The following is a 27,767-nucleotide window of genomic DNA, read 5'->3' on the forward strand; positions in this document are numbered from 1 at the left end:
TTTTTGTTGTAATGCATATAAATGTTATAAAAAACTTCAATATGTTTGTTGATTTTATGGTACATGTATAATTAAACAGATTTTTGCACCCACAGAATTAAGATAGAAGTACTTAAATGCATTGCGCATCTGACACCTAAAACTTCAATATGTATGATAAGTAAGACGATTTTGATGCAAACAAACTATAAAAATCAATTCCTAAACTGAACTTCTGAAACCTAAATCTCAGCCATCTTAGACAGCTAAAAGACCGGTTGGTTCGAAACCGCATTTGTCAGTCTTCATACAGCTTACAAGTGTTGTCTGTCATGCCATTATCTTTAGCGTCGGCAAGTTTACACAGGTCATTTTACAGTTAGCTAGCTACATACATGCATGATATAGCATCATCTGCCCCGTCCTCTGCCTCTCCTGTTATATCCGCTCACTTTCTTTCCCTGCTGCTGCGGCTTCTTCCCTATACCAGAGTTGCTTTTGCCTGCCAAGCTGCCTTCTGACATTGGCGTATTCTGGTGTTGTGGTGAACCTTCAAACGGCATGCTCCAACTGTGTTGGGAACCAGAGGTGGCAGCATCAGTTTTGTTTACCATTGGCACCTCCATAGACTCCTCACACAATGGCTCACACTTCACCTCTGCCACAACTCTAAATGCATTGTCATGTCCACAACCAACTGCCTTGTCCACCTTGCTGATAGGTGTATGATTTTTCTCTTTATCCACTTCAGAAGACATACTGAAAAGAGGGAAAACTAATTAAACAAAAATTAATCAAAACTATACAAGACTAAACTGTTCAGGTTAAAAGCTAGCAGTAGCTGTATTACTTGGATCTTGAAGGGAATCCGTTGGCAGTACTTATTCCAGCAACTTCATTTAATGTCCAAAAGTTTTTATCTTCTACTTGTGATCCTGCAGATTATGTTTACAAGCAGGCAGTAGGCTCATTAGAAACTAAGAATTAAATAACAGACCATTTCCACCCCTCTCCTTCCTCTAAATGTTGCAAATAAACACCCAAACAATATAAATAGAATCTTTACAGTTGAGACTCCTGCAAGATATTTTATCTTCCGACCACTTTATTTGAACCATGCAAACTAGTAGATTTTACTTTTAGCGAATGTAATGTGAGCCAAGAAGAGTTAAATTAGGTAGTGACACAACTCAGTAAGCATCAAGTGAAAAAACTCAAATAAGCAGTTTCTTACCCTGAAGAGTTCCTTCCTTAGTAGAGCCAAATGGTAGGAATGAACTGTTGGATTCCTTTAAATGATTGGCATCAGGAGCAACAACATCACTGTGAAAAAAATAGATTAAAAGTTACAAGAAAAATGAACAGTGACCAGTTCACGGGGTGTTTTTTTTTTTTTTGGGGGGGGGGGGGTGGGTAACGGGGATTGTAGACCAACCTATGTAATTCAGTCTTCATATCTTCTGTTGATTGAAGTCTCTGTCCCATGTCTAAAGTCACATTTGATCTCAAAAATCTCACTGAGAAACATTTTATGTAGGAAAAGATTTATAAGCGACAACGATTATAAAAGGGAGAGAAAAATTGAATGAAGTGCGGCTGCAATTACCACAATGGAAAATGGAATGTCTTAATCACAAATTCATTAGATTTAGAGAGAATCTGAAGTTCTAAAAAATAAAAATCCTTCTTTTGTTTTGAGCGACTGGGAGATCTTGCAGGAGACCGTAACCTATCAATTTCAACAAATAGGATACCGCATGCTCTGTTTATGTCCATGAATCATAAATTCATGAATAACAGAATTGCAGTGGCGGTACCCCATATTTTCCTACTTTTATTCATGACCAAAAGCATGAATGCAAATTACTGGAAAATGACCAAGTCAGTACACCTGCAAAAACCTACTAATCAAATCACCGCCCACAACTTTTTCATGAGAAAAAATAAATTTGACTAGATAAGTTATATTTTAGGTGAAAGTTAGAAACTTGTAATGCCTGGATAGAGTACAATTTTGAGTCTACTGATACCTTTTAATCTTTATCTATCTGTAGTATAATCCTAACTGAAAACTTTTAAATGAACAGGATACGCATTTCTCTGGATGCTAAAAAGTAGGTTCAAGTCCAACCTACATCCTGAATTATTTAATTTCCTTATAACATGCTGTTACACAACTATAGTTACGGTTGTAACTGTCTTTCCTAGAGTTAATAAAATAATGGTCATAATGCAGTATAAGTTGATAAGAGACAATAAATAAAAGACGGGCTGCAAGAGTACCTTTTTTCACCTCAATGCCTTGAATTGCTGGCATAAACTTTGCAAGAAAAAGAATAATAATATCAAACACCATACAACTTGATTAATAAAATGAATCATCAACAAATTACTCCATAAAAACAATGGAAAGATTTTGTTTATAATCTAAGGGCATAAATATCGGCATAACTGTACAATTAAAGATGTTTTGACAAGCTCCATGTAAGCTTCATCTTCCACTATTAACATACCTGGTTTTGTTCACAACCAAAAATAGCTGGTCTTGGTAAAGCATCATTATGAAATGCATCTTGTACAAGTTGTGAAGCTGAAAGGACAAAGGAGGAGAGCTAATGTCTTTGATTTTCATCACCTAGAAACTGAACAGACTAGCTGAATTTTGAAAATCAGGAAACACTAGCTGATACAAAAACTGCACCTGGTTTTGCAGCCAAGTCTATAGGTGCATCTACTGGCCTTTTAGAGCTCTGTGACTTATCTTTCTCAGCAGGTCCAAAGTTATTGGAAACTATAGAATCAGGACCACTTTTATGCTCCAATGGAAATGAAGACCAATCAAATTTTGAGGATGTTAGAGTCCTCAGCATTTCTTCTGTTGCTTTAGATCTCACTTTTCGTATTTCATCTTGGATGTTCCATGAGCCAGTGGCAGGAGAATCTCTTTTCCGCTGCAATCATGTTAAATATATAAGAAGCAAATTAAATCATAACCAAGGGAAAAAAGGAACTGCACATACAATCACTCTTACACCCACAGCACATGTACATTATTCAAACAGAAGCATAAGCACATGCATCTTTTATTATCCAGTAAACCAAGTTTCAATAGCCTCAGGTTAGAGAAACCTGTATTTTTTTTTTTATAGAAGAAGAAGACCATCAGTGGCCTTAGGATCTATTAGTCCACATAAGAAATTCCAGCTTTATCATCTATTAACATCTTCCTAACATTATTCAAAGGTAACCCAAATATGACTAACTCTAAAGCATTTTCAGGACATGTTTTTGCTATACAATCAGCTACCATATTAGCAATTTAAATTCATTCCTGATATGATCACAATTCAGGGAAAAAAACAAAAGAAAAAGAGAAGCTTATCCCCAAAAGCAATTGCAAAAATAACGCAAAAGGTCAGCTGGAAACTTATATCATGTCCACTATGATCAAATCACACGTTATACACCAAAGAAGCCAGAATAGCCATCAGTCTCCTTACATGTATTTGAATAAGATACATATGTGAATCATGAAATAAATTCATACATAGGAATAAGCATATAACAGCACCTTGGATGAGTACAAAAAATTGCCTCCAATTGAATATGGTGATGAATATCTAAATTCAATATTGTTTTTAGAAGGTGTTGCCCATGGAGGACAAGTTCGCATGTATGACTTGGCCATGCCCACAGGTGATCCCTCTTCACCTTCAACATCCTGCAGCAATAGAACTTACTGAGATAGAAATGGCCATATTTTTGCACTAATGTAATATTCAGACATCAACAACTTTAATTTTTAGTTTCCTTCAAAAGCAGTGATGTGGTGTTAAAATCAGCACTCCACTAAAGAACTATGCAAAAAGGAAATGACATCACTTTTCATTTGAGAAAAATAAATTCTAGAGTTAGGGAGAAAAAGAATAGAACTTTTATGGTCATACGGCTCATATATTCAAACCATCCCAGCATACATGTTAAGTTTTTTTTCCTTACAAGATCTCCCAACAATCATTAAGCACAAGAAGCATCTATATGTATATATTGGTAATTTATAACAAATGAAACCAGGTTAATTTGAGGTACAGGAACCACAAACATCATACAGATATATGGACATATATGTATCCAGCAAGGGACGTAAAGAACACATGAAAAAGACATCAGCTTAAAAGTTATGTGAAAACAGAGGTATAGCACAGTTTCAATCCACAAAGCAGAAAGAGATAGCACAGAACCAAGATGAGAAGGAGAAGGAGAATAAAAAGAACATTCAGCATAAAACATATAAGGCAAGAAACACATTAAATCATATCAGCTTAAAAGTTGTACAAAGAGATAGGTATAGGAAATTCTTCAAAGCTGAAAGGTGGTGGCAGATAATCAATGAACAAAGGGAAAGAAAAAGAACATTCAGCATAAGTTATAGGTTATATGAGACAAATTGGGTTAAGTAATATCACACAGCTTTACTCAAGAAGCTAACATCATTGATGAAACAGGCAGTATCATGGTGATAATATAATAAAAGCCCTCATGACTTTCACTTCCAATTTTTCCTTCTAAGAAAGGATCCACAAGACACGAGCATCATAGGGAAAAAGAATTACAAACATGTTTCAGTGTAACATAATTCAGAGTAGAGGTCCCGTGATGCATTTCTAACTTCTTCATCTCTAACAACTTTTTTGCCTCCAAAACAGCTGTGCTGCAAAAATCATGAATTTCAACATCTGAAAAACAAGCAACACAATCAGTCAACTATTATTGATAAGAAATTCATCCTTGAAATCTGGTGTCTCTCAAGTTTATGAAAGCTGTACCACTTCCACCTGTTCTCTCAGGCATTTCATTTAGTCTACCAAACCCCAAGCCACTGGTCGATGGGGAATCCATAACTCTTGACTTGATAATATCTGTTAGTTTATCACACTCTTGCCTGGTCAAAATAGCATCCATTCAAATCTTAAAGTCAAACTATGCTTATGGGACATATAAATGTGGGATAACCAGTTAAAACGTATAATCAATTAAAAAATGTCCATGAGAAGTTTGACAAAGAATTAAACCCTGAAAATGTTATAATATACATGCATTACTAGGTGTCAGTCACATATTTACGAGCAGAACACCTTATGGAGGAAGAAGAAAAGGATTAAAGCAGACAAAATGTTCAAATAAGAAAATTAAGTTCTTACCTTGAGAAAGACTCCTGCATGAGAAGCTGCTCTATTAGATGCTTGGGTTCATTCTTTCCTGCAAAAGACTGGGGCTCTCTCTGATTCCCCGCAAAGGAATAACTAAGGCATCCTCTAAGATAATTATAATCAACACTTGTGTCAAGAATGTCTACATATATGCTACCATGACAAGTAAGTAAAATTAGTAAAAAGAAAAATCAAGAAATTAGCATCAAATTTACCAGTATCACCACAAAGTTTTAAGAGAAAAATCAAAGTTCCTTTTGCAGCATGACGCAAAGCATAAAGGGTGCACGCTTACATCTTCTATTGTATGAACCCCTTGAGATGAGACTTCCTGATCGTCGTTGTCGTGAGTGTCATCTGCACCCAAAATATTTTTAAATTAAATTAACAAACATAACTGCTAGTGCACTGCTACCTGAGGAAACAAAACTTTTTCAGAAGCATAACAATCTAGCAACATGGATTGTTTACCTCCCCCTATGTTAATCTATTAGCCTCTTTTCTATTGAAAAGAAATAAGCTTAATTATCATTTAAAAGGTTAGGGCCACTGAAAAAGGACAAGAAAGATGAAGACAGCCTCAACAATAAAATTACAATACGTAGCATCCTTGGAAACACGTAGCCATAAAGCAATTGGCTTGCAAAGCAAAGCATTTCGCAGAAGTGAAGCATAGCACAATCAAAATTAATACTAACATTATCGCCTGCAGACATGCTAGGCTCCGATTTTGTGTGGAGTTGATCAATTAAGAAAAAGGCTACATACTTTGATTATAGAGATGCGAAAAGCTACCCAGATATAATTAAACTGAAAGTAGAAAGGAAATAAGCGGGAAAAGCCGCATTCTGAAAAATATATATATATATAAAAGGTGTAGATGGAACCTGAACAGGAACCGCATTCTGAAGATGAAGAGGAGGAGGAGGAGGAGGACTCAAAGCCGAAAACGGAGCCGAGCATCCGGCTGGCACCATTGACAATGGCTCGAGTGGGAGGGAAAATGTGCCTGGAGATCCAATTAGGGTTATTCAGAGTTGAATTGAGGTCCATTTCGGCACCCGATTGGGAGTCTTGGCATGGGGCAGCTCCAGAAACGGTGGCCATATTGAAGGATGAAACAAAAGCTGATGTTCGTCGGGCTCAGGTCATGGCGATTTGATTCGATCCATTTCGGGTGGTTCTTTCTTTTTCTTGAGTGATTAATAACCGTTATTTCAAAATTCAGTTGGCCAAAAATTTCAAGCATTATCATATTTTCGGAGAGGGACTGGAAATGAATTGGGTGGCTAAGAATTAAGAATTCAGAATATAAGAGCAGAGTTATGTTTACCTTTATTGCAAGGTTAAGGCTGAAGCCCATCTAACCACTGGAATTAAACCCAATTCAAATGGAAAGAAAAAGAAACAGCACAAGCCCAGCCCATAAGGTTTTGACTCATAGTCGCAGTATTTTTATTTCTCTCATCTCATCTCAGCGCATTCGTCGTTAGCTGAGCCGCCTCAACCTTACCGTGACCGTCACCGACTTTGAGAGAAGGCTTCCTACGTGGTAATATATATATATTTGGCAACCCTAATACCAGCCCTCTATTTCACAAACCCTAAACTCCAGTTTTTTAGATAGTTGCTATTGATCAAAATAAAATTAGGAAATGCCGGGTCTAACCTGTAACGCATGTAACAAAGAATTCCTGGACGATGCAGACCAGAAGCTTCATTACAAGTCTGATTGGCATCGCTACAATCTCAAGCGCAAGGTCTTTTTTTTTTTAATTTGATATGGTATCTATGAAAACCTGTCAGGTTGTGAAGTTCCCTCTTTTTGTTATTTGTTTTATGCATAATTGAACAAATATTCCCTTCATCTTAACCATATACATGGTCTTATGTTAGAAGATAGTAGTAAGTGACTATGTTAATGCTTGAAAACCTCTCTCCACGAATAATAATTTATGTGATTTTATGTTGTGGTAAAATGAATTAAATCAGGTAGCTGGAGTTCCGGGAGTGACGGAAGCTCTGTTTCTGGCAAGACAATCGGCACTTGCTCAAGAGAAAGAGAAGCAGAATGAGACCCCCATGCTTTACAGTTGTGGTGTTTGTGGCAAGGGCTATCGAAGTTCCAAGGCTTATTCTCAGCATCTCAAGTCACGAGCCCATATCATGCAGGCTTCTCAAGGGACCAATCACCCTCAAGAGGTAAAGGCAATTATCAAGCCACTTCCTCGTCGCACCATGAGCAAACCTCCCCAACCCAGGGATAGAAATGATGATGAAAGCCAAGATGAGTGGGAGGAAGTTGATCCAGAAGAAGAGTTGGTTGGTCAGGCTGCAAATTCTTTAACCCATTTGAATGTTACTGAGGATGGAGCTGGTGATGAAATGGAAGAAGAAGAAGAAGAGGAGGAGGAGCTGGATCCATGCTGTTGTTTTATGTGCGACCTTGAGCATGATACCATTGAAAGTTGCATGGTTCACATGCATAAGTTACATGGTTTCTTCATACCTGATGTTGAGTATTTGAAGGACCCAGAAGGCTTGCTCACCTACCTTGGCCTTAAGGTACCCAAATTGTATATTTGTTTTTGTTTTTGTTTTGACTGAATGTATTATATTATCAAAATTTTGGTCTGTTCATTGTTGTGTCTCAGGTTAAGAGGGATTTCATGTGTCTATATTGTAACGAAAGGTGCCATCCTTTCGCTAGCTTGGAAGCTGTTAGGAAACATATGGCAGCCAAAGGTCATTGCAAGGTGCATTATGGTGATGGTGATGAAGAAGAGGAAGCAGAGTTGGAAGAATTCTATGATTATAGCAGCAGGTATGCATCTCATTTTATCATTTTATACTCATTGCCATTGCTTACTATTTTATTTCGTTTGAAACAGCTACGTGGATGAGAGTGGGAAGCAGTTGGTTGCAGCTGGTGATACAGGCAACTCAGTAGAACTTGTCGGTGGTTCAGAGCTTGTTATAACCAAAAGAAGTGATGATGGAATATTGAGTAAAACACTTGGTTCCCGAGAATACATGCGCTACTATCGGCAGAAGCCTCGTCCATCACCTGCAAATAACAGGGCCATTACAGCTGCCTTGTCCTCAAGGTCTGTTTTCACTCTCGCTAAGAATAGAAATTGCAACTGCAACCCAACTGAAGTTCTTTGCGTTTCAATAATAACATATAGTAACGGGAGAATTCTGCTTTGGTTTTCAGGTACAGGAGTATGGGCATAGCAACCGTGCAGTCAAGAGAGCAAATAGTCAGAATGAAAGTGATGAAAGCAATGAATAGAGGGGGTGTGGAGGCAATGCGTACAAAAGTTGGCATGAAGAATAATGTCATTCGGAACTTGCCCAAGAATGTTCCGTATTAGTCAGCACATGGGTTATCCTTCTCAGCATTATTATATTGTAAATGTTGAGAACATAGCACTTTTTTAATTTTGATTGTACTGGCCCCAGTAAAATCTAAAATGTTATGTCGGCTGTTTGAAATGAAAATGGAAGTAGATGGAGGACTCGCAATACAATACAACGAATAGAATTGGTTGATTTGCTGAAAAGTGATATTATGTAATTTGTTCATATTGGTGAATGTTCTTGTGATGTTTGCTTTGCCTGCTAGGAGACCAAACATTTCGATATTTAAATGGAAAATGGATGTTAGATGCATAAGCCTGCACATCAGTGCACAAAAGGAATTGCCTTTTTCTCATTTTATAATCACTGTCAGCCTTGAATTAGTACACAACCGTCTTCAGTCTTAGCTTCAAACTATACCAGCTCCTCAACTATTCGTGTCACGACCCCCACAGCAACTGTTCTTCCTAATGTTCTAAGAAACACCCTTCCGAGGGCTTTACATTTCGAGAACATTTCAATGCAAACTGGTTCCTGCAAAACCAACTGAAAGTAGAACCATGTCAAACCCATTTTGCTTTGTAATTATCAGGAAAAATGACTCAAATAAACCAGCAAGTAGCAATAACATGGATCTCCCAACTTACCTCAATAACTGCACTCTGCTTAGCAACAATACAACGAGGTGCTTTCTTTGTGACTTTCCCAGTCTTTGAATCAAGCAACGATGATATCCTTGCAACTCTTGCAGCTTCTTTTGCATGGTGCGCATAAAACTCCAACTGATTATTCCATTTAGATTTCAGATTGTTTAGTTAAACCATAACATTTCAGACAAAAAAACCAGATGACAAAATGTACAGTGGTAAGCTTGCCTGAGAACCCATTAAAATTGGTGTTGCACCATCCAGAACAAGCACCTTCAACTCCAAATGTTTTGCAAATGCAACTGGAAAATCAGGATGACATAACACACCGCCAGCTATCACATGATTTCCATCTATCCCGTGCAGGTTTATAGCTACATTATCTCCGGCTCTTGCAATTGAACAAGTTTGGGAATCACGCTCTAAGGAACGCACGATTGCTATATCTGCAGATGGCATGACTAAAACCTACAATCATACTCAAAGAATTATGGTTACGGATGGTATACGTGCTATTCTATCAGAACCAGAAATTCATATCATTGGGCACCGAAAAGGAACTATTGGACAGGCAATCTTAATCAATAAAGCACACCAAGATAGGAAAATGGGTTCAAACAACTCGAGCAACTCTTTTATTGGGAGGTAACATATTATCCCCACAAAACAATAACCTGTATCATCACAAAATAGCATACCTTTGATCCACTTCGAACAGCTCCAGCCTCTAACTTGCCACAGGCAGACACCTGCCCTTGTGAAGATTTTATAACATCACATATAGGCATAAGTAGGGGCTTTGAAAAATCTCTACTAGAAGGCTGGAAGGAATCAATTGCATCTAATAGATAAGGTCCATGATACCTGCATAAAAATTACCAAGTTACTTCTAAAATATTTGCACATCAATGGGAATTCTGACACGTTTTTTCACCATGCAGTATCACCATCAGCGATATAAATTTTAATTACATTATTACTATAGAACACTGTAACATAAATATATATCTTATGTAATGACCATCAACATGTTAAATCTTGTAGTTCAATGGCATGCCAGTTTGAACCTAAATGAGCGCGCTTATCAGTGAACAAGAAGTTCCATTCAATGAGAGATACAACAGATAATAAAAAGATGGACCATACTTTTAGAGCAGTAGGAACTTAACAAGCTGCTACACTCTTCATAGCACTAGGGGCAGACCATCTCTCCTACATTGTGCAATCAGGATAACAGAATGCTATCACAAATTGGCAATACATGGACAGGAAACAACAAATTCAACTACAACTTGGAGATGATAATCATATTTCTCAGGACATATACATCTAATGAAAGCAGGGTGGGGCATTTATATATCAGAATTTGGCAGAAGCTTAGCACCTTAACCAAGCCTAGGTTTAGTTTCACCTATACCATGAAAAGCCACAATTGAAGATCTGTTAAAGACTATTTTTGCTCTTTTTTGTGCTCAACAGAGACTGCACAATATGTGAACTCCAAAAGCAATCTCAAATACATGCAAGAAGAAACTCACCAGGATAGACGAACATCAGAAGGTGCAACTACTAAATTCTGATTCTCAACAGCACTTAGCGGAATCCATATGACTGAGGAATCCTTAAAGTAACAAGAGCGGAGAAATGTCCCAAGCTGTGATTTTATCAAATCAAATCGATCCTTAGAGTACTCTACAGCATCCATCTTGTTAACTGCAACTATAATTTGATCGACACCAAAACTTCTGATGAGTTGTGCATGTTCCCTTGTCTGTCCCTTTGTGCCATCCATACCAGCTTCAAATGAACCAATAGAGGCATCTATAACAAGAATTGCAGCATCAGCTTGTGTTGCCCCAGTTATCATATTTGGAACAAAATCTTTGTGCCCTGGGGAGTCAAGGACAACAACATGATATCTTTTTGAATCCAAATAAGTTACAGCCACAGTCATGGTGACTCCCCTTTCCCTTTCTTCCGCACTCTCATCCAATGCCCAAGCATAAGCAAAGGATCCTTTTCCCTAATTGAAAATAAACACATATATAATCAGATTAGGGACTTGAATTCACATCCAGACTCAAATAGTCAAGAAATTACCTGCAATTTGGACTCCTTTTCATATTTGTGCATTTCTTTTTGGCATATTCGTCCCAAAAGGTGAAGCAGTCTACCAGAGAGTGTTGATTTTCCAGAATCAACATGCCCAACCTAAGATATGAAGAGTTATATCATTAACATGTTAAAATAACAAATAATAACACCAAAACTTTAAGATTTTTAGGCCCAAACTCAAAATGTAACTTACAATTGCAAGATTTAGTTGAGTCAGTGAATCTTCTGCTTTTTCAGGGAGCATCCACTTTTCAGGCTTATACTGTGCACGTGAATTTGCTTTTATATCTTTTGAGTTCCCAGATTTAGCAGCCAAAGTCATGTTTTTCAGATTACTAGTGAGATTATGTCCCTCACCTCCATGCGTTAAAGAGCTTCCGTCTTCCACCATATCAGTTCTTTCTTTTGGCATCAGTGATGATGAGCTTTGACCACTAGAACACATATTAATAGAAACACTTCTTCCATCTGAATCTTCAACTCTGCCTTTTGCCATTGAAGCAGAAGATTTATCTGAAGCTTTGAAACCTGATGATGTGTTGATTTCTAGATTCTTTGAGAAGACAATTCCATTGTGCTTGTCTTTTCCTGTTGAGTCATGTGAGCTATCTGACCTTTTAGCACTTGATAGTTCTTTGACTGCCTCATTCTTCCCAACCCTACTAGAGGGAGCTCTGGAAGATTTAAAGTCAAAAATCTTGGCTGCAAATGAATGGCAGCACAGAAAGAAGATAAGACAAAACTTTAACTTGGTAAAAAGGAAAAAGCTTTCCACAAAATGCGGTCACTGTCTAGGTCCATTTCAGAGATTTTGAACTTTAATGTACAACCACACTCTTAGAATGCTAAAACTATATGCATGACAGAAAATCAGCATCTATTTAGAATACAGACTTGCATTAATGCATATCAAGATGCAGAGAGATATAATTCAAGTGTGGTCCTGATTCATTGCAGCAACAACAGGTATTGACAGAAGTACACAGGTATTAAGTGGCCTGCTGCAACTTAAAAGAATTCATTCTAATTTGAAATCAGAATAGTTAAATGGTTCAGAATAATGCAAAGACACATGAATTGTACTAATTGAAAAACCACTGTCCTTTAGTTCCTTTAGTGCCAAGTACAGAAACAATTAGGGAATGATTTCAACATAACCAATTGCAATAGCCACGTGATACCTTTTGCATGCTGTTCAGATGAATGCAGACCATTGGAGACCAAGTCATCTGGAGATGGAACATCAAACTTAAAAGGGGCTGTATCATTAAAGCATGTATGGTTAGAATATACAATTGCAAGATGCATCAAGCACTATATTTCAGAAGTGAAGCATTAAAATGACTCCCAAAGGAAGCTACCAGCAGAAGAAATAATTATAAGGAATTTTAAATTAAACTAAATGTTTCTACTGTTTGGAACAGCATATTTTCAAATTTAAGTAACACCTTTGATATTTATCCATTTCCAGCTTTAATATGTCCAGACCTATATTAACACGAGAATGGGTAGGAGAACTATAAGCCTTATGAAATTCATGAAATTGTCCTTGGTTATTCCCAAGCATGTGGAAGTTATTGCTCTCTTTCACCACAAAATCATCATTCTGTTGTTGAGAATCTACTTCTTTTTTGGACATCTGATGCGGCCTTGATGCGAAAAGAGACTTGGCCATAATAGATACTCCAGAAACTTTGCATATGCCATGAACTGCAAGAAAGGGATCTAATCTATAAAAGGTCCCACCAATGTAAAAAGGAGCCTAGGAAACAAAGAAGAATATGTACTGGACATCCAAACATTCACAAGTTATCTGTTAAATAACTTTCTAAAGAAACTGAAAACCTGTGCATCCAGGTTTAACTAGGAAGTGACAAGAGGTACCAGGAGAGTGGAGACAGGAGTGAATGGAAGAGAAAAAAAAAAGAATTATGCTATCACATTGAATAAGAACAAAGAGTAGCTCATCCTCCTACACTTGATACAAATAGCAACATCAATAGGTCAATTGCAATTGTGGTGCACACCTGTTCTCTTCTCATCATAGGTGCCGTTTCTGACTGACGGACTGCGAAGAATGCCACAAATATCACATGATGACATGGTATCATCATTATCGTAAGTACAAACGGAGCAACGCCACACACCACGTTTGATGGTGTCTTGTAGAGAAGGTTCTTTCACTGTTTTAAGAAACACATAGCATTAAGTCTGGAAGCAGAAAGAAAAATGTATAATTTCCGTTAACCATTTTTCTCAGTATCAAATTATCCACATCTTATTGAAACATAGAGCTAACTAACAAAATTAGCAAGGTCACCTAAATGGTATTTCATCATAAAGCTAAGATGTAATAAGGAAAAAGAAAAAAGAGGGAAAAAAGTTCACTCACCATTTTCTTCTACATCATATCCATAGTCGTAGTCATCATAATCATCATCATAACCATCATCATAATCAATTCCATAATTAACTTTTCGAGGCATTGTTCTAGCACCCAAGAAGCAAACAGCTGTTTCAATCAAATATGGAACAAGTTCACGAAGAGAACTTAAAGTCTAATAAGCTAAGCAAAGAGTCACGTATGCAAAATAATAGGAGGAATGCAAGGGGAAATGAAATCAACCTCTAATTGACACTAAGAGCAATACTTAGAAGATAGAGGGGCAACCTTCCTGGAACCTAAAAATAAAAAAAGTTGATAACTGGAAAAAGCCATATTAGAATGAATTTAATTCTTCAACGTATTTGATTGTCCCTCGCACATCAATGAAAAGGCTGAAGCCGCACTGCACAACAACCCAAAATCCAATCTAGTTCACCGAGCAACCAAAATTAAAACCCAACTCCGCTAAGCAGAGAATCGAATATCTAACTTAGTTTAGGAGTGAGATTAAAATTTTTTAAAGTGAAAATTAAACATAAAAAAGCTCAACAGTTTTTCCCATGTCATAGTTTAGTTAGTGCAATTTTTGTCAGCAACGAAACAAAAAGTAGGTAGGCAAAAAAAATTGGGATTTCTTTTTCTTTTTGAAATTTGCCTCTGCATTGATTTTGATTAGGAAGAATCACAATGGGTTATAAATTTCATGGAATTTGACCACCCCAAACATTATGCTGAGTATTTACTATTTAGTAAAAATAAGAAATTGAAATTGGAGAGCCACTTTCAATTATCCTAAAGAAAACATTTAATTTAGTTTCAATTATTTATATTAAAGAAAAATAAAATGGAGGAGGAAGCAAAGCAAGCTACCTGATTGAAGCTAACGAAAGCGGTAGGGAGGGAAATGCTCTGTTTGTTCTCTTCTCTTCTCAAAGCTACGATTGCCCGCCAGCAACTGCAAAGATGCTTGTTTTCGATTTCTTTTTCTTTTTTTTACTAGTATTTGTTATTTTGGGGCTAAATTGAAAGCTTTTAGGATATTTCAGGGAAAATTGAAACTACAACAATTACTTAGACAGGGCCTTCAAAATGGATCGATTTTTTCTTCTCTCTTGGGGTGATTTGAATAGTTAGTAGAAGTTTTGTTTGATTCGATTTATATAAATGATTGATATATAATATTATGTAAATAATTATATTTATTTAATATAAAAATTATAAAAATGATATTTTATGATGAAAATTAGTTGTTGCATATCTTTCAATTATAAATTTATTAATTATTGTGGATTGAGTCTAAACTTGATTGACATAATATTTGTTACTTATGTAAAAAGTGTGGGTTCGAATACGTTTTAACGTATTATTTTTTTATTTATGAGTTGAGAATGAATTATGGATACTAATCGTAAGCCAATATCTCATTCAAGCCATATAGCTTTTGATATCAATCTATAAGTCATACTAAATATGTATTAATTAATTATCATTTTGAATATTTAAGTTGTATAGTTTGTCTAACAAAATATATTTAAATCTAAAAAGCATTGGTTCCTGTTATTTGTTTATTATAATTATTTTTTTAATGATATTACATATTATTTGAATGTTAAATACATTTTCTCTTCTTTAATTTATATTAAAATATTTTTATGGTATTATATGTTATTGGTTGTGTACAACAATTAATTGTTATAAATGTATTTTCAATCCATTATATTCTTAATAATTTTGAAAATATTTTAATTATGTTTACAATATAACTTATGTATTACAAAAAAAAATAGTTTTCATTTAATGTTAAATGCTTCAGTTATAAATAAATTATAGCATATTCTTATTTATATAGTAAGAAATGTTAATTAGATTAAATGTGCATATACTCTATAAAATATTAATGATTCCTTCAAAATCTTTATATAATAAATTATATTTACTTACAATGAAAATTTTAATTAAAAATTCTATTTTTTCATATTTTTAATTCAATTATTTTTATATTTTAATTTCCTATCAAAATTTACACAATCAAATCATTAATTTAAATTATTTATTTTCTTATATTTTACCTTAAATATATATAAATTGAATATATATCATTCAATTACATGAAAGGTAATAAAATGTTAATTGTTATTACTTTTAAATTATAAAAATTCAAAAATAAAATTTAAAAAACTAACAATTTATACACAATTTAATAATTTTTAAATAATGTTAAAACATGATCACTTTTTTATAAAAAATTATACAACATTTTATAAATAAATAAATACCGTTAAAAATATATTAAACAGAATTAAAAATGTAAAAAAAATGCAATCCAAATTTTTAAAATTATTTAAATGTTGTTCAAATTTTATTAAATATAAAAATAAAATGAAAATAATAGTTTAGTTGTTAAATATAAAATAATAATATGTTGGAGGTCAAAACATGTATGAAATTTCCAACACTTACAATCTCAAGTCTCAACCCAATAAATCCAATGACTCTGAGATTGCCCTTGAAACTTTGGTTTATCGATTAAAGTGGAGGCTCAAGATATTTAAATACAGATATTCAAATTTCAGCATACACAAATGTAATGTGTGAATCTTCAATGAATTTTATTGAATTCTTTTTATTCTTTATGATATATGTTTCGTATTAGTTTATTCCATATTTTAGTTAGTTAGACTTATATTTGCACTTATATTATACTTGTGAATAAACTATATATATATTATACTATTATTTGAACTTTTAAATGAGTTTATGTCACGAATTAATCGGATATCAACTCTATTAGAGAATTAAGAAAATGTTCTTATATATTTAAAGTAAGCTATATTATTTAATGGTACTTTAGCCTTTTTAATTTTCTGAAAAAATTAATAAAAATTATGGTGGAATTTGAACTCATAACATTTGCATTAATAAAAACATAATTTATACATTTTATTCTCATTATGCATACTTTATTATTTTTATCAGTTGTATATATTGATAAAGTTATTGATTGAGTTAATATCACAATTTAACTCGATACCAACTAAATAAACTAAAGTTAACTCGATACCAACTAAATAAACTAAGTATTGACGACAACACCGGAATAAATAATTGTAGTGCATTTAATACTCATAAATTAATACATTTATTTGTTTAAATTTCATTTTACTCGTAATTTAATTTATTTTTTATTTTAATATCATATTTATTTTGTGTTATTATTAATTAGTTTCACATTATATATATTATATATTTTATTATTTATTATATTTTTGTTTTTAATCGGACATGTTTTTGAGTGTGAGAATACAAAGAAATGAACAAGATTATGAGCTTCTTTATTACTCATCATCCGTGAATCGTGATAGAATTACAGTAAAATTTGTCTGCAATGCACGTTGCAATTTATTCAAGCAAGCCAAATAGATCGGACTCCTAATTATTTACATAGATTTTGAAAAAAAAAATGAGCATAATTGATTCCTCACTTTTCAGCATCATCTTGCTGATAGAAGGATTCGTAAGTGGCCCCTATTGGCTTTGATTCAGGCAGCTCTAGTTCTTCCATAAATCCCATTGTCATCTTGATGAACCTTTCCTTGTGCACTTGTTTCCATTCCTTTTTTAACACATGCAAATACACAATCACAAACACTGCATAATCTGTAGGTGCATAAAACTTCAAAGAATTTTCTGTTTTCAAGTGATTGCTACACCAGAGTGTCACTTTTATCCTATTTTTCCAGAAAACTTCACTGAATTCCAGTTCATTAACACAGCAGATTGGAAGGAATTAAGAAGTAAGAATTGTGGACCCTTTGTTGTTTGTTTCTAAGTTATTGTTAGCCAGAAGTGAAAGTAGTAGTATCGTTTGAAACCTCTAAATCAGGCTCCACCCGCATAGTAGCAAAGAAGAAAAAATGAAAAATACCTCAAAATCCCAATCACCGTACAAATTGGGATCACTAGTGTTGCTCCACACATAAGCGTGGGCTTGTAACTTGTCAGAACTTTTCTGCATAATGGAATAATAGATTATTATTACTAATTTGGATGAAGAATGGTGTGCTTGGGTTGGCTATGCATAATGACGAATTTGTTATTTTGTGGCTATGCATAGATTCGATCACCTTGAAGAATGAAATCAATTTCCCAATACAGGACAAGCCAAAGGGAAGGTGAACAACACAGAAATTAGAAGAGGAGATGAATTGGGTCAGACTAGACTAGGCTATGGTAATATACTAAAACTAAATGAAAAATAGAATGGATTACCAGCAAGGAGACCTCAACGCGGGTCCTTTGGTACTCAACATCCTCAAATTCATCCAAAATATACAATTCAGGATCCGATATTCCTATTAGCACCCTGCCACTAACATCACAGTTTTGGACTGGGAGAATTGCCGGATAAACGCGTCCTTTAATGCTAAATCTGTGGCTGCACAAATTGTGAATTAAAAGTAAAATTCAAAAGAAAAGGTGGAAGCTGTAGATTATTGAATTGAGGAATGGATGGAGCAGATACATACAAGTGGTTGAGAAGAGCAGCGGAGGAAGGGGGAACTCGATTCAGCAGGACACGAACCACATCATCTTATAATAGGCTTCCATATACGAATACGTTGTGCGCTGCCACTGCTGCTTCCCCCATTTTCACCTCTCTTCCGACTGATCCGGATTCCAATATATTATATCAATCTTTTCTTTCTGCCTGTCTTTATGTATTTAGCACTAGTCCTCAACCTCAACCTCAACCTCAACCTTAACCTGAGGATTTGCCAATTCACTAATTGCCAGCACCAATATTCTATAACAATTATATACAATTAAACCCAAACCCATTGACAACAGCCCAACACTGTTTTTCACCTTCAACATCAACACGAAGGATTATTAGCCCAAATGCAAATGCTATGCAATCGTGTACTCATCCCGTTATTTGTTCAATTTCAAACATCTTATATATATATACTGTTAGATAAAAGTATTAAACTCAAATTTTGTTTTTACAAAAAAAATTAGATAAGTTGGTAATTTTCAAGTAACTTTTTTAATTAATAACAGTGTTCTTAAAAAGAAAGAAATTGACACCAGAGCCTAGAGCGACAGTGTTGAAACCATATTTAATATTTTTATACCTTTTTATTTAGCCACCTGCTACACGGTATTATTTCAATCACAACTCACAAGGGTTGTAATATGACTTGATTTGGCGTTTCCGACTGCTTCAGGATACATCTAATAAATTCCACCTTTCCATTGTAAAATAAGCCAAAAAACAATTTCTCGTGTTTATTGGATTGTTGGCAGTGGGCGAATTGTTAACTTCTGGAACGACATCTGGGTACCTGACATTGGTCCGCTTAAAAGGCTGTTCATTGGTTCCGGGATGTTGGATGAATTTGTTAGAGTTTGTGATATGGTCACTGCTTCTGGGGACTGGAATTGGGAGCTTTTAACTTTGGTTTTACCAGTGTCGGCTTTGCATTTGATCACAGCTGTTTTGCCGCCGTCCAAGGCAGCTGGGGATGATCGCATTGCTTGGCACTGGTTTTGTGCCAGCAAGTTTTCGGTAGCCAAAAAATATGCTCATTTTCCACGGTTGGAGGGCTCAGCAAATCCAGTTGATTGGCATTTGGTTTGGCACTGCCATATTCCTCAACAGGTTCGGGCATTTCTATGGGCAAAAGGTTCGCCTGGGAATGGCTTCGTCTGGCTGCTGCGAATGTTGTGGGGCTTCCATGGAAACTTCGATTCATGTCGTTCGTAATTGCTTGTTTGCACAAGGGGTCTGGTCCTCTATTGTTCTGGCTAATTTGCATTCCCATGGCTTCGAGGGAACTTGCAGAATATGGATGCTATAGCATTGCCTGATGGTGGTGGCTCATTGTTTTTTCCCTCTCTTGTTGGCGGTTGTGGCCTTGCTGAAATCAGTTTGTTTTTCAAGGTGCTAGTAGCAGCAGCCTGGAGGTGGTTTCGATGAGTATGGGTTGGGTGAGATGTCTCTGGAAGGACTAGAGACTTGGCTTAAAATTAATACTGATGGGTCGTGCTACGGTAGCTGTCAACATTCTTCAGTCGGAGGTGTGTGCCGAGGTTCCACTGGGGACTGCTATTTTGGTTTGCAATGACTGTAGGGAGCATTTTTTGCAATGACTGTAGGGGCATCCTCAATTTTTCAGAATAGGCGAGAGCTTTCTATGAAGGTCTCCAACTCACTTGGGAGCGCAGCTATAGTCATGTTGAGCTGGAGAGCGGTAACAGCGTCCTTGTTGAGTTCATTACCGGTGGTTGTGCTGCAGATAGTAACCTTGTGGAGCTTAGGCTTGTATCTCAACTCCTCCGTCAAAACTAATCTGTTAGGCTGTGTCATGTTTGTCGTCGTACTGCTAACCATGCTGCAGATCATATGACTGAACTTGCAGGTGCTGTTGGCCCAATGCAGGTGTTGGTTCAGCCGCCTGGTTCGATCTTGAATATTCTTGAACAGGATATTTCTGGTTTATATGCTGGCGCATGTTAGTTTTTTACGTAACCAGTTCTTGTCTACCGGGAAAAAAAACAATGGATATATATATTATATACAGCTCTTTCCCCTACAACGTACAACATCCATATACACTTTTAGCAGTTTCAAAATAAACCTACTGCTCTTTGCTCCCACCATGTGGAACTCATCTATACAAAATAAATGTTTACACCAAAATTTTGTATCATCTATTAGACAGAACCGAGTTGCTCCAGGAAAGCAAGAAATCCCGAACCACATTTGGAAAATCTGCAAGTTAAAGTGTCAAAATAATAATAGTAAAAGATTTAACAACAGCTTATATCAAAATATTTTGACCTAGCTTGAAAAGCTTGAACAAATTTACCTTGTACAACTTCCATAGCCACCGCTGGTATGTTTATGTCATCTTCAACCAGTTTATAGACATCCACCAGCTAATATACAAACCATAGTATTAAGAACCCTCATACATTATGTATTCTAACAATTAAATTACAACCACTGAAATTAATACTAACCTCTTCAACATGGAGCTTAGAGTCTTCAGTGAGAGCAAGCAGAAGCTGTCTACGAATACCTTCATCAAAGAGGACAAGTCGAGCTCCATCTTTAATGGTGTCTGTCAAGTCCAACTTGCTTACTGTTTGCCAGCTTCTTGAAGTTGGCCTAGAAAAATAAATAAATAAAGTAAAAGTTTTTTGTAACTGCTCATTCTTTGCTAGAATCTCCAATAAAATGAGCAAGTTGTTACGTACCCGTTCTTCACTTGCAATGCAGGGTTACTACTCATTTTGGCCACATTTTCCTTTGCAAGAACAATAAGATTTTCAAGCCGTTTCCACTGGAAAACACCATCTTTAAAAAGAACCTGACAGAAAAGGATTTTATCTCGATTACAACCAGAGGAGCCTTTCAATTCAACAACTTGGATAACAACAGTTAATGATTTACCAAAAAGAAATATGTATATACACACTCTCCACTGAAGAAGCATTAAATAGAGGTCATATGCAAAAAGGAAACACATAAAAAAAGTCCCGATTTCCTTTTTATGCATAGTTGTAGCAGTAAATACATGACAATATCATTTAACATAGAGATGTTACACTTAATCTAATTGGTAATAAGTACCAGCCACTCCAATTTAAATGGCACAATGAAGAGAGAGTGCGATAGGCCTTCTAAATCAAGTAACAGATAGAAGTACCTGTATGAGGCGTTCACGAAGAGCTGGATTAGGATCTGTCAGCAAGCGCTTTGCCACATATGGATAGGCAACCTAGTGAAATACCTAGAATCAGTATAGTGTTTGGGATGTATATCACAATATGTACCAACACAATCTAGAATAAAATAATTATCCCATTTTATGCATAATAGAAACATAGCAAGCTTGCAACATGTGCATATTCACATAAGAAGCTGAAATTCAGTTATAAGAATCCTAAACATACACATACTCACAAACGAGTAAACTTGTGCAGCAGCACATCTTAAGCTTAAAGGAGGAGGTTATTTTAAGGGCACTAAGGGGCCATGCATTTCCTATGGGCTTTCTCACTTTCAAAAGCATCCCAGTCTATGATACTTTGCTCCCCTCTTTTCCCGTACACAAATGCAGCATATGTTACATTTGCAGTAGCAATGAAGTGAACACTAATGATTGATTAGCTTGGTTATAAGCTAGATATTCCGAAGACAAAAGACCCTTTCCACTGAGGTTCTAACTGAAATGATAACCTCAAGACCATCTCTTCTAAATAACTAAAAGTGAAAAGGGCGATGAGGGGCAACAGGCAAAATAAAAAAACAAATGCAACCTCACCTCAAGAAATTTGAAATCTGGCTTGAGTGTAAAACAGATGCCCTCTTGAGTCAACAAAGAACGAATAACAAGGGAAAACCTCTCTGGAATCCGAATGGGATAATTATAAACCAGTTTATTGAATTTCCCTGCAGTTAAAATATCAAATATAGCAATCTTCATAAATCAAAAGCAAGCTAAGGAAAAAACACATTATCAACTAAAAGACACAATATATATATAAATTACCAGTAACACTTCGGAAATTAAAATCAGAAAGCCCTTTTCCAGCAGAATTCTGCCAGATGGCTTCTAAAGCCGGAATAATAGGAGAGACATCAGTTCCGCTAGCCAAGAAACCAAGCCTGGTAAAATCATTGGCCATCTCAGAATAGTCCTCATTTACAGCATGGACAACAGCATCAATTAGTATCTGCTTATTTTGCTGAAAAACAAAAGGCACAACAATGTGTAGGGTAAGACGGACCAAACTTTGTGAAGAATAGTAAGAAAGTGCTATTTCTATCAACTGCCCTTTGACGCACATAGTAGGGAACTGTCAGTTACTATATAGCAGGAGATTACACTGTTCTTGAAAGAAGGAAAGCAGCATAACAAATCTAAGCATGGCACATGCTCAACAATGAGAATTGGTAACATTATCTACTGGTAAAAACATGTATAGTACAAAAAAGCATTTGGCTACCATGAATTGATATAAGAACTACAACGAAATTCATTGGAATTACATGCTGACACCAATAGAGCATAAATCATTACTAAGTCCAGCATTGACTTCTGGTATATGTTACCTGACTAAGTACAGCCACATTCCCAAAGTCCACATAAGCAATACGTCCATCTCGCATGGCAAATATATTTCCAGGGTGGGGATCTCCATGAAATAACCCAAATTCAAGCAACTGGCGAAGAGCAGCACTTACTCCAACAGTTAGAAATCCATTTACATCAATTCCAGCATTCTTAATAGCCTGAGATGCATTGAGAGAAAATGTTACGCAAAGTGATACAGCACGAAATCATTTCCAAATGAGTATGACAATATACTGTGTACAATCTAGATATCCAAACCTGTGGGTCAGTGCATCGAATGCCATCTATCCATTCCATCACCAAAACACGTGACCCAGAAAGATTTTTGTAAACCAGAGGAATTTTGACAGTAGGATCACCTTTGAAGTTCTCAAGGAAGTCTTCAATGTTCCTGGCTTCCTAAATAATAAAGAAGAGAATCAAAAAGAAAGAGAAGAATATAAGATACAAATACAAACAACACCTCTATTTTAGCAGTTTTTGTTTGTGGCTAAGATGAATTTGTAAAGACATCAATCTAACTCGCAATCAAGCTAAACTCCATTCTAATCTTTGTAAAAAGAGCATAAATGAACATACCAAGGTATAATCAAGCTCCTCCAAAAGTTTTTCACCGAATTCATCAACTATTAGTTCAGCATTGCAGCCCAGTTTTTGTATACTAATTCCATTTAAGAAGGAGGCAAGTGTTCGGAATAGAAAAAGATCACGATAGATTATAGGTTCTATCTGAGGCCTCTGGACCTGTAAGTACAGGAAATTTCATTAATTGTATTACGAAAACTTGTCCTTGCTTTTGTTGTAAGGTCACCATTATAGAGCTGTACTTAAAAGAGAATCCTGCAATACAAATATAGCCATGCAAGATAGATCACAACCAACGCGATTTCTCAGCAAAAATGCAATAATTCATTAGCAGATTCTAATAGGTAGACTAAATGGAGAATAAAAGAAAATATACCTAAAACAAAAGGACACAATTATAAGAAAAGTATTGAAGCATGGAGATGTCAAATCATAAAAACATCAGAACCTTAAATACAAAAAGTCGAAATAGTAATTAGTAGCTTCAAACTTGGGTTCATGACATGATTAAAAGCATAAAGAATAGCAAGAGTAGGAAACATTTCCATGTACGTGCAGAAGCTAAATAATATAACTAAAATTACTGTTATAAACTGAATTAGATGCTAAGCAAACCAAAATCTACCTTTTAACCATTCACTGCAGAGCAATTAAAGGAAGCAAGAAATCCAAAGTACAATTACAAAAGTTAGAAAAGTTACAGCTAGAACACAATGCATGCTAGTAGAACTTAAGCTGCAACAATACCTAAGCACATAATCTGGTCATGTAGCCAAAAGTACAATTGTCATGTAGAAAAATTACAGCTGTAACACTATTCATGCAGTACAATTCAAACTGCAACGCATGCTCAAACACAGCTAATTTGATTATCAATAATAAGATCAGAGTAAGCAGTTTAGCCTATCAAACTCAAAAAGGCAGATAGCATCACCAAGCCAATAGCAACTTAAACTTGAACAATAGCTGCAAAACTATGGGAGAAAACAGACAAAAGCCAATGGTAATAACTCAAATACCTTAATTGCAACATCTTCACCTGAAGAACAAAGTGTTGCACGATAAACCTGACCCAAGCTTGCAGCTGCTATTGTTCGCGACGAAATTTTGCTAAATAAAGCTTCAAGGGGTTGGCCTAATTCTTCCTCAATGATCTTAAAAGCAACCTGTCAATACGATTCTCATCAAGTAAAAGGGAAAGATCCCAGCATAACACAAAATTTGGCCACTTGTTCACACAGGGATAATAGAGTTCATTCTCACCTGATTGGGGAAAGGAGGAACATCATCTTGAAGAATGCACAGTTCGTTCATATAATCTTCTCTGATAATATCAGGTCTGTTAGCAAGAACCTGTCAGAACAAAATAAAATAACCATCACCAGGTCAAAGACATTATCTGATCATCAGCCCCCATTCAACAATTTTTTATAAGAAATTAGGGAAACTCATCTTTAAAACCTTTTCATTGGGTCAAGTAGAATATAGCATCCAGTGAGTTCAAACGGGAAGAAATTATAAGAACCATTTACGAGTACAACAACAGTTTGAAAAATGAAGAGTGAAAGAGAAAAACCTGGCCAGCTTTGATAAAAGATGGTCCCAGGTCACATAATAGATTCCTGAGTTGGCGAGCTCGAAATGGAACGACCTCTTTATCCCTCCCGACCAGACAATCGTACATCAAAGAAGACCAATACAGCCCCAATTTCCACACAATCTCCACACCACGTAAAATTAGTGATGCAACCGCCCCTCGAGATTCCAGTACCTTATTTCTGACCTATATGCCAAAAGAAAAATCAAATTAAAAGCAGCTATTAACAGAATTCCTATGATCATTAAACCAATCAGACTAACCGGAAAAAAAAATAGCGAACTGAATAAAATATTATATAATTACTAGTATATAATAAGATATAATATCATCGTACTGTCTCAGGGGAGTACTTGCGAAAAGGGATGCAAACACCGCGTTCAATATCAAGTTGTTCCAAAGCACTGCTAGACATCCCCGAAGTTAACGCCCTGCTCTTGGAGTCGACGGAGGCCGTTAAACTCCGCCTTCCATTATCAGCGACAACTTCAGTTGATGAGGCGGCAAAATTAGAAACTCTGACCGCTGAGTGTTTCTTCTTGTTTCTTCGTGGCAGTGGGACGCCATGGATAGAGACTGGTGAAGATGAGATTTGAGATCTGTTTATGCAATTGGAGTGAATCAAGTTCATCATGAAACCTTGAAGGAGAGGGATCTTTGGCGTTGGAGAGGAGCCGCTCAATTGAGAGCATAAAAGAGTTTCCTTTAAAAAATAGTTAAAATGGACAACCACATAACATTTTGCAGATAATAATTTTCTTTGAATTAATAAAATAATATATTTATAATACGTGAGAGAATAGTAAAGCTATAAACGATGTCTGTTTGGCTTGCGATGCGTCCACGCTATTTGTTTAACGCAGATGCGTAACATGCGTTACGTCTTGCGTGGCAACGGATGTGGCTATATCTTTTGAGTTTTGACTCTCAGGCGCATAAGAGATGTCCATTCAAGCTTAGCAGGTGAGATTGCTCCTTAAAAATAATACTGGTGATAGAATTAATTATAATCAAGGAGGGATTACTGTTTAGATTCAAATTCAGTTACCATAAATTTAAATCTATTTTTTGCTATTAATTTTTTATATTTTTTAAATTTAGACTTTATATTTTTAATTTAGTTAATTTTAATCACTATGCTTTTAAATTTTTAAATTTCAATCATGAAACAAGCAAGAGCGAAGTCAGAAAATTTTTGTGTGGGGGACCGAAATTAAATTGTAATTTTTAAGATAGTAAAAATATAATTTCACCATTTTAGTAGCCTCTATTTTTATATTTTTTAAATGACTAAATCAATATTTATCATTTTTAGGAGGTAAAGTGTAATTTTATTAATTCAAAATTTTCAAATTTTCAAATGACCTAAATAGAATTTTTTTCACTTAAGGGGCCCTAGAACCAAATGATGGCAATTAAATCTATTAGGTTAATATTATGTTATAAATCTCTTACTATGTGTAAGGTGTGAATTTAGTTTCAATTATCTATTTTTGATCTTTTTTATTCATTATACTTTTTGAATTTTAATTTTTGAGTCATGATTTAAAACAATAGTCATTAAATACATTGCCTAAAATAACATGTGTACTTTTTGTGAGTATTATATAAAAAATAACAATCTAATATGACATTTCAAATGTGATAATAAGTTTCCAATGTAAAATTTTGGAAACGGTAGAATTTAACTCGGTGAATTTAATGATTATTATTTAGATTAGGATTTGAATTTCAAATTTTAAAAATATAGGGACTAAATTTGACCAGTTTAGAGCGCATTAACTAAATTCACGATTATGCATAATGCAAAGGCCATGGTTGTCTAAACCGGACCGACCAATTGGATTGGGAATTGATTCGGAGAGTAGCATCAAATTGGTTGACCTATGAATCAATTGAGTCGAGCTAAAAAACTTGATTCTATTGGCATTCGAATCAGCTGAACATTTAAAAAAAAAAGTAGTGATTTATTTAATCAAACCATAAGAATTAGTCAGAACGAAAAATCGATGGTCTAATTAAATTGATCGATTGATTTTATTCTAAAAACATTTGCAAAGATTAATAACAAATTTTGATTGAGTTTAAAGTTTTTAATTGAAATACATAAATATAAATATGAAATTTAAAAAAATAATATTTTTATTATGGGGCAGGTTGAAAATCTTAAATGAAAAATTGTAATACCATGAAATTCTAATTTCAAACAAAAAAAATCAAATTTATTAGGTTGGATTTGATCAGAACTAATGATGTTTGAATCGGATCGATTGAGGTATAAATTCAAAAAACGGCTTTAAATTAATTTGATTGGAAACTATTATGGACCGGTTCAATCAGTTAAAATACTAATTGAATCAATTTTTATTTTAAAAATTTTAATCGAATCGGTTAAACCAATCAAACTGATAAACCATTGATTTGATCATTTCGATCACCAATCTGATAACAACCAGTCAAATTCGGTTTAACTTACAGTAATATTTTTTTGATAAATTTGTTTTATTACCGAAGAAGCAGAAATCTGCTACAGATCAACAAGAATCCATTACAACCAACGAGACAATCTCTACACTGCATACTAATGACGTATAATCCCCAAGTTTGTACAAAGCTGTAGAATTACAGTGCCAACTCATATTAATATGCTTCCCCAAAGTCTAATTTGTACAGAATCTTTAATCTTTTTAACAATCACTTCCTCGTTTGCTTCAACTCTCTTAAACTGCCGTAAATTCC

General features: G+C 35.1%; 4 protein-coding genes and 1 pseudogene across 14 annotated transcripts; 1 reads left to right on the forward strand and 4 right to left on the reverse strand.

Moving 5' to 3' along the window:
* Positions 1–126: 126 nt before the first annotated feature.
* LOC107937920 (protein KAKU4) lies at positions 127–6,522 on the reverse strand. Of its 3 annotated transcripts, none has more exons than XM_016870928.2 (13): positions 6,077–6,522; positions 5,485–5,546; positions 5,181–5,260; positions 4,806–4,921; positions 4,597–4,715; positions 3,551–3,700; positions 2,681–2,930; positions 2,493–2,569; positions 2,263–2,299; positions 1,415–1,496; positions 1,214–1,302; positions 830–914; positions 127–754 (listed from the first exon to the last, which is right to left on the reverse strand). In XM_016870928.2, the coding sequence occupies exons 1-13, from the start codon at positions 6,294–6,296 to the stop codon at positions 727–729; spliced, it is 1,395 nt and encodes a 464-aa protein (XP_016726417.2). In that variant the 5' UTR covers positions 6,297–6,522; the 3' UTR covers positions 127–726. The 3 variants fall into 3 exon arrangements, with proteins under 3 accessions (XP_016726417.2, XP_016726416.2, XP_016726418.2); XM_016870927.2 differs by having other exon boundaries at positions 127–738; positions 6,077–6,492; XM_016870929.2 differs by lacking the exon at positions 6,077–6,522 and having other exon boundaries at positions 127–738; positions 5,405–5,546.
* Positions 6,523–6,661: 139 nt separating this feature from the next.
* On the forward strand, positions 6,662–8,755 carry LOC107937921 (cytoplasmic 60S subunit biogenesis factor REI1 homolog 1). Its single transcript, XM_016870930.2, has 5 exons — positions 6,662–6,949; positions 7,182–7,754; positions 7,844–8,013; positions 8,081–8,296; positions 8,407–8,755. The coding sequence occupies exons 1-5, from the start codon at positions 6,845–6,847 to the stop codon at positions 8,564–8,566; spliced, it is 1,224 nt and encodes a 407-aa protein (XP_016726419.2). The 5' UTR covers positions 6,662–6,844; the 3' UTR covers positions 8,567–8,755.
* Positions 8,737–14,827, reverse strand: LOC107937919 (HBS1-like protein). Of its 8 annotated transcripts, none has more exons than XM_016870924.2 (13): positions 14,571–14,812; positions 13,941–13,996; positions 13,707–13,804; positions 13,342–13,497; positions 12,803–13,024; positions 12,496–12,573; positions 11,508–12,016; positions 11,300–11,410; positions 10,738–11,222; positions 9,898–10,063; positions 9,428–9,667; positions 9,200–9,334; positions 8,737–9,098 (listed from the first exon to the last, which is right to left on the reverse strand). In XM_016870924.2, the coding sequence occupies exons 3-13, from the start codon at positions 13,798–13,800 to the stop codon at positions 8,967–8,969; spliced, it is 2,328 nt and encodes a 775-aa protein (XP_016726413.2). In that variant the 5' UTR covers positions 13,801–13,804; positions 13,941–13,996; positions 14,571–14,812; the 3' UTR covers positions 8,737–8,966. The 8 variants fall into 8 exon arrangements, with proteins under 8 accessions (XP_016726413.2, XP_016726411.2, XP_016726409.2 ...); XM_016870922.2 differs by having other exon boundaries at positions 13,707–13,826; XM_016870920.2 differs by having other exon boundaries at positions 13,707–13,826; positions 13,941–14,019.
* A 2,184-nt stretch (positions 14,828–17,011) lies between these two features.
* Positions 17,012–18,479, reverse strand: LOC107937913 (AIG2-like protein D; annotated as a pseudogene).
* Positions 18,480–20,251: 1,772 nt separating this feature from the next.
* LOC107937906 (protein ACTIVITY OF BC1 COMPLEX KINASE 1, chloroplastic) lies at positions 20,252–25,803 on the reverse strand. Of its 2 annotated transcripts, none has more exons than XM_016870902.2 (14): positions 25,366–25,803; positions 25,008–25,214; positions 24,695–24,784; positions 24,451–24,597; positions 23,426–23,590; positions 23,105–23,245; positions 22,825–23,004; positions 22,262–22,457; positions 22,034–22,161; positions 21,416–21,487; positions 20,964–21,076; positions 20,727–20,874; positions 20,573–20,642; positions 20,252–20,475 (listed from the first exon to the last, which is right to left on the reverse strand). In XM_016870902.2, exons 1-14 carry the CDS (start codon positions 25,660–25,662, stop codon positions 20,411–20,413), a joined length of 2,019 nt encoding a protein of 672 aa, XP_016726391.1. In that variant the 5' UTR covers positions 25,663–25,803; the 3' UTR covers positions 20,252–20,410. The 2 variants fall into 2 exon arrangements, with proteins under 2 accessions (XP_016726391.1, XP_016726392.1); XM_016870903.2 differs by having other exon boundaries at positions 25,382–25,520.
* Between the last annotated feature and the right edge of the window lie 1,964 nt (positions 25,804–27,767).

The sequence above is a fragment of the Gossypium hirsutum genome, chromosome A05, assembly GCF_007990345.1.
Source record: "Gossypium hirsutum isolate 1008001.06 chromosome A05, Gossypium_hirsutum_v2.1, whole genome shotgun sequence".
In the NCBI taxonomy this organism is placed as follows: Eukaryota; Viridiplantae; Streptophyta; class Magnoliopsida; order Malvales; family Malvaceae; genus Gossypium; species Gossypium hirsutum.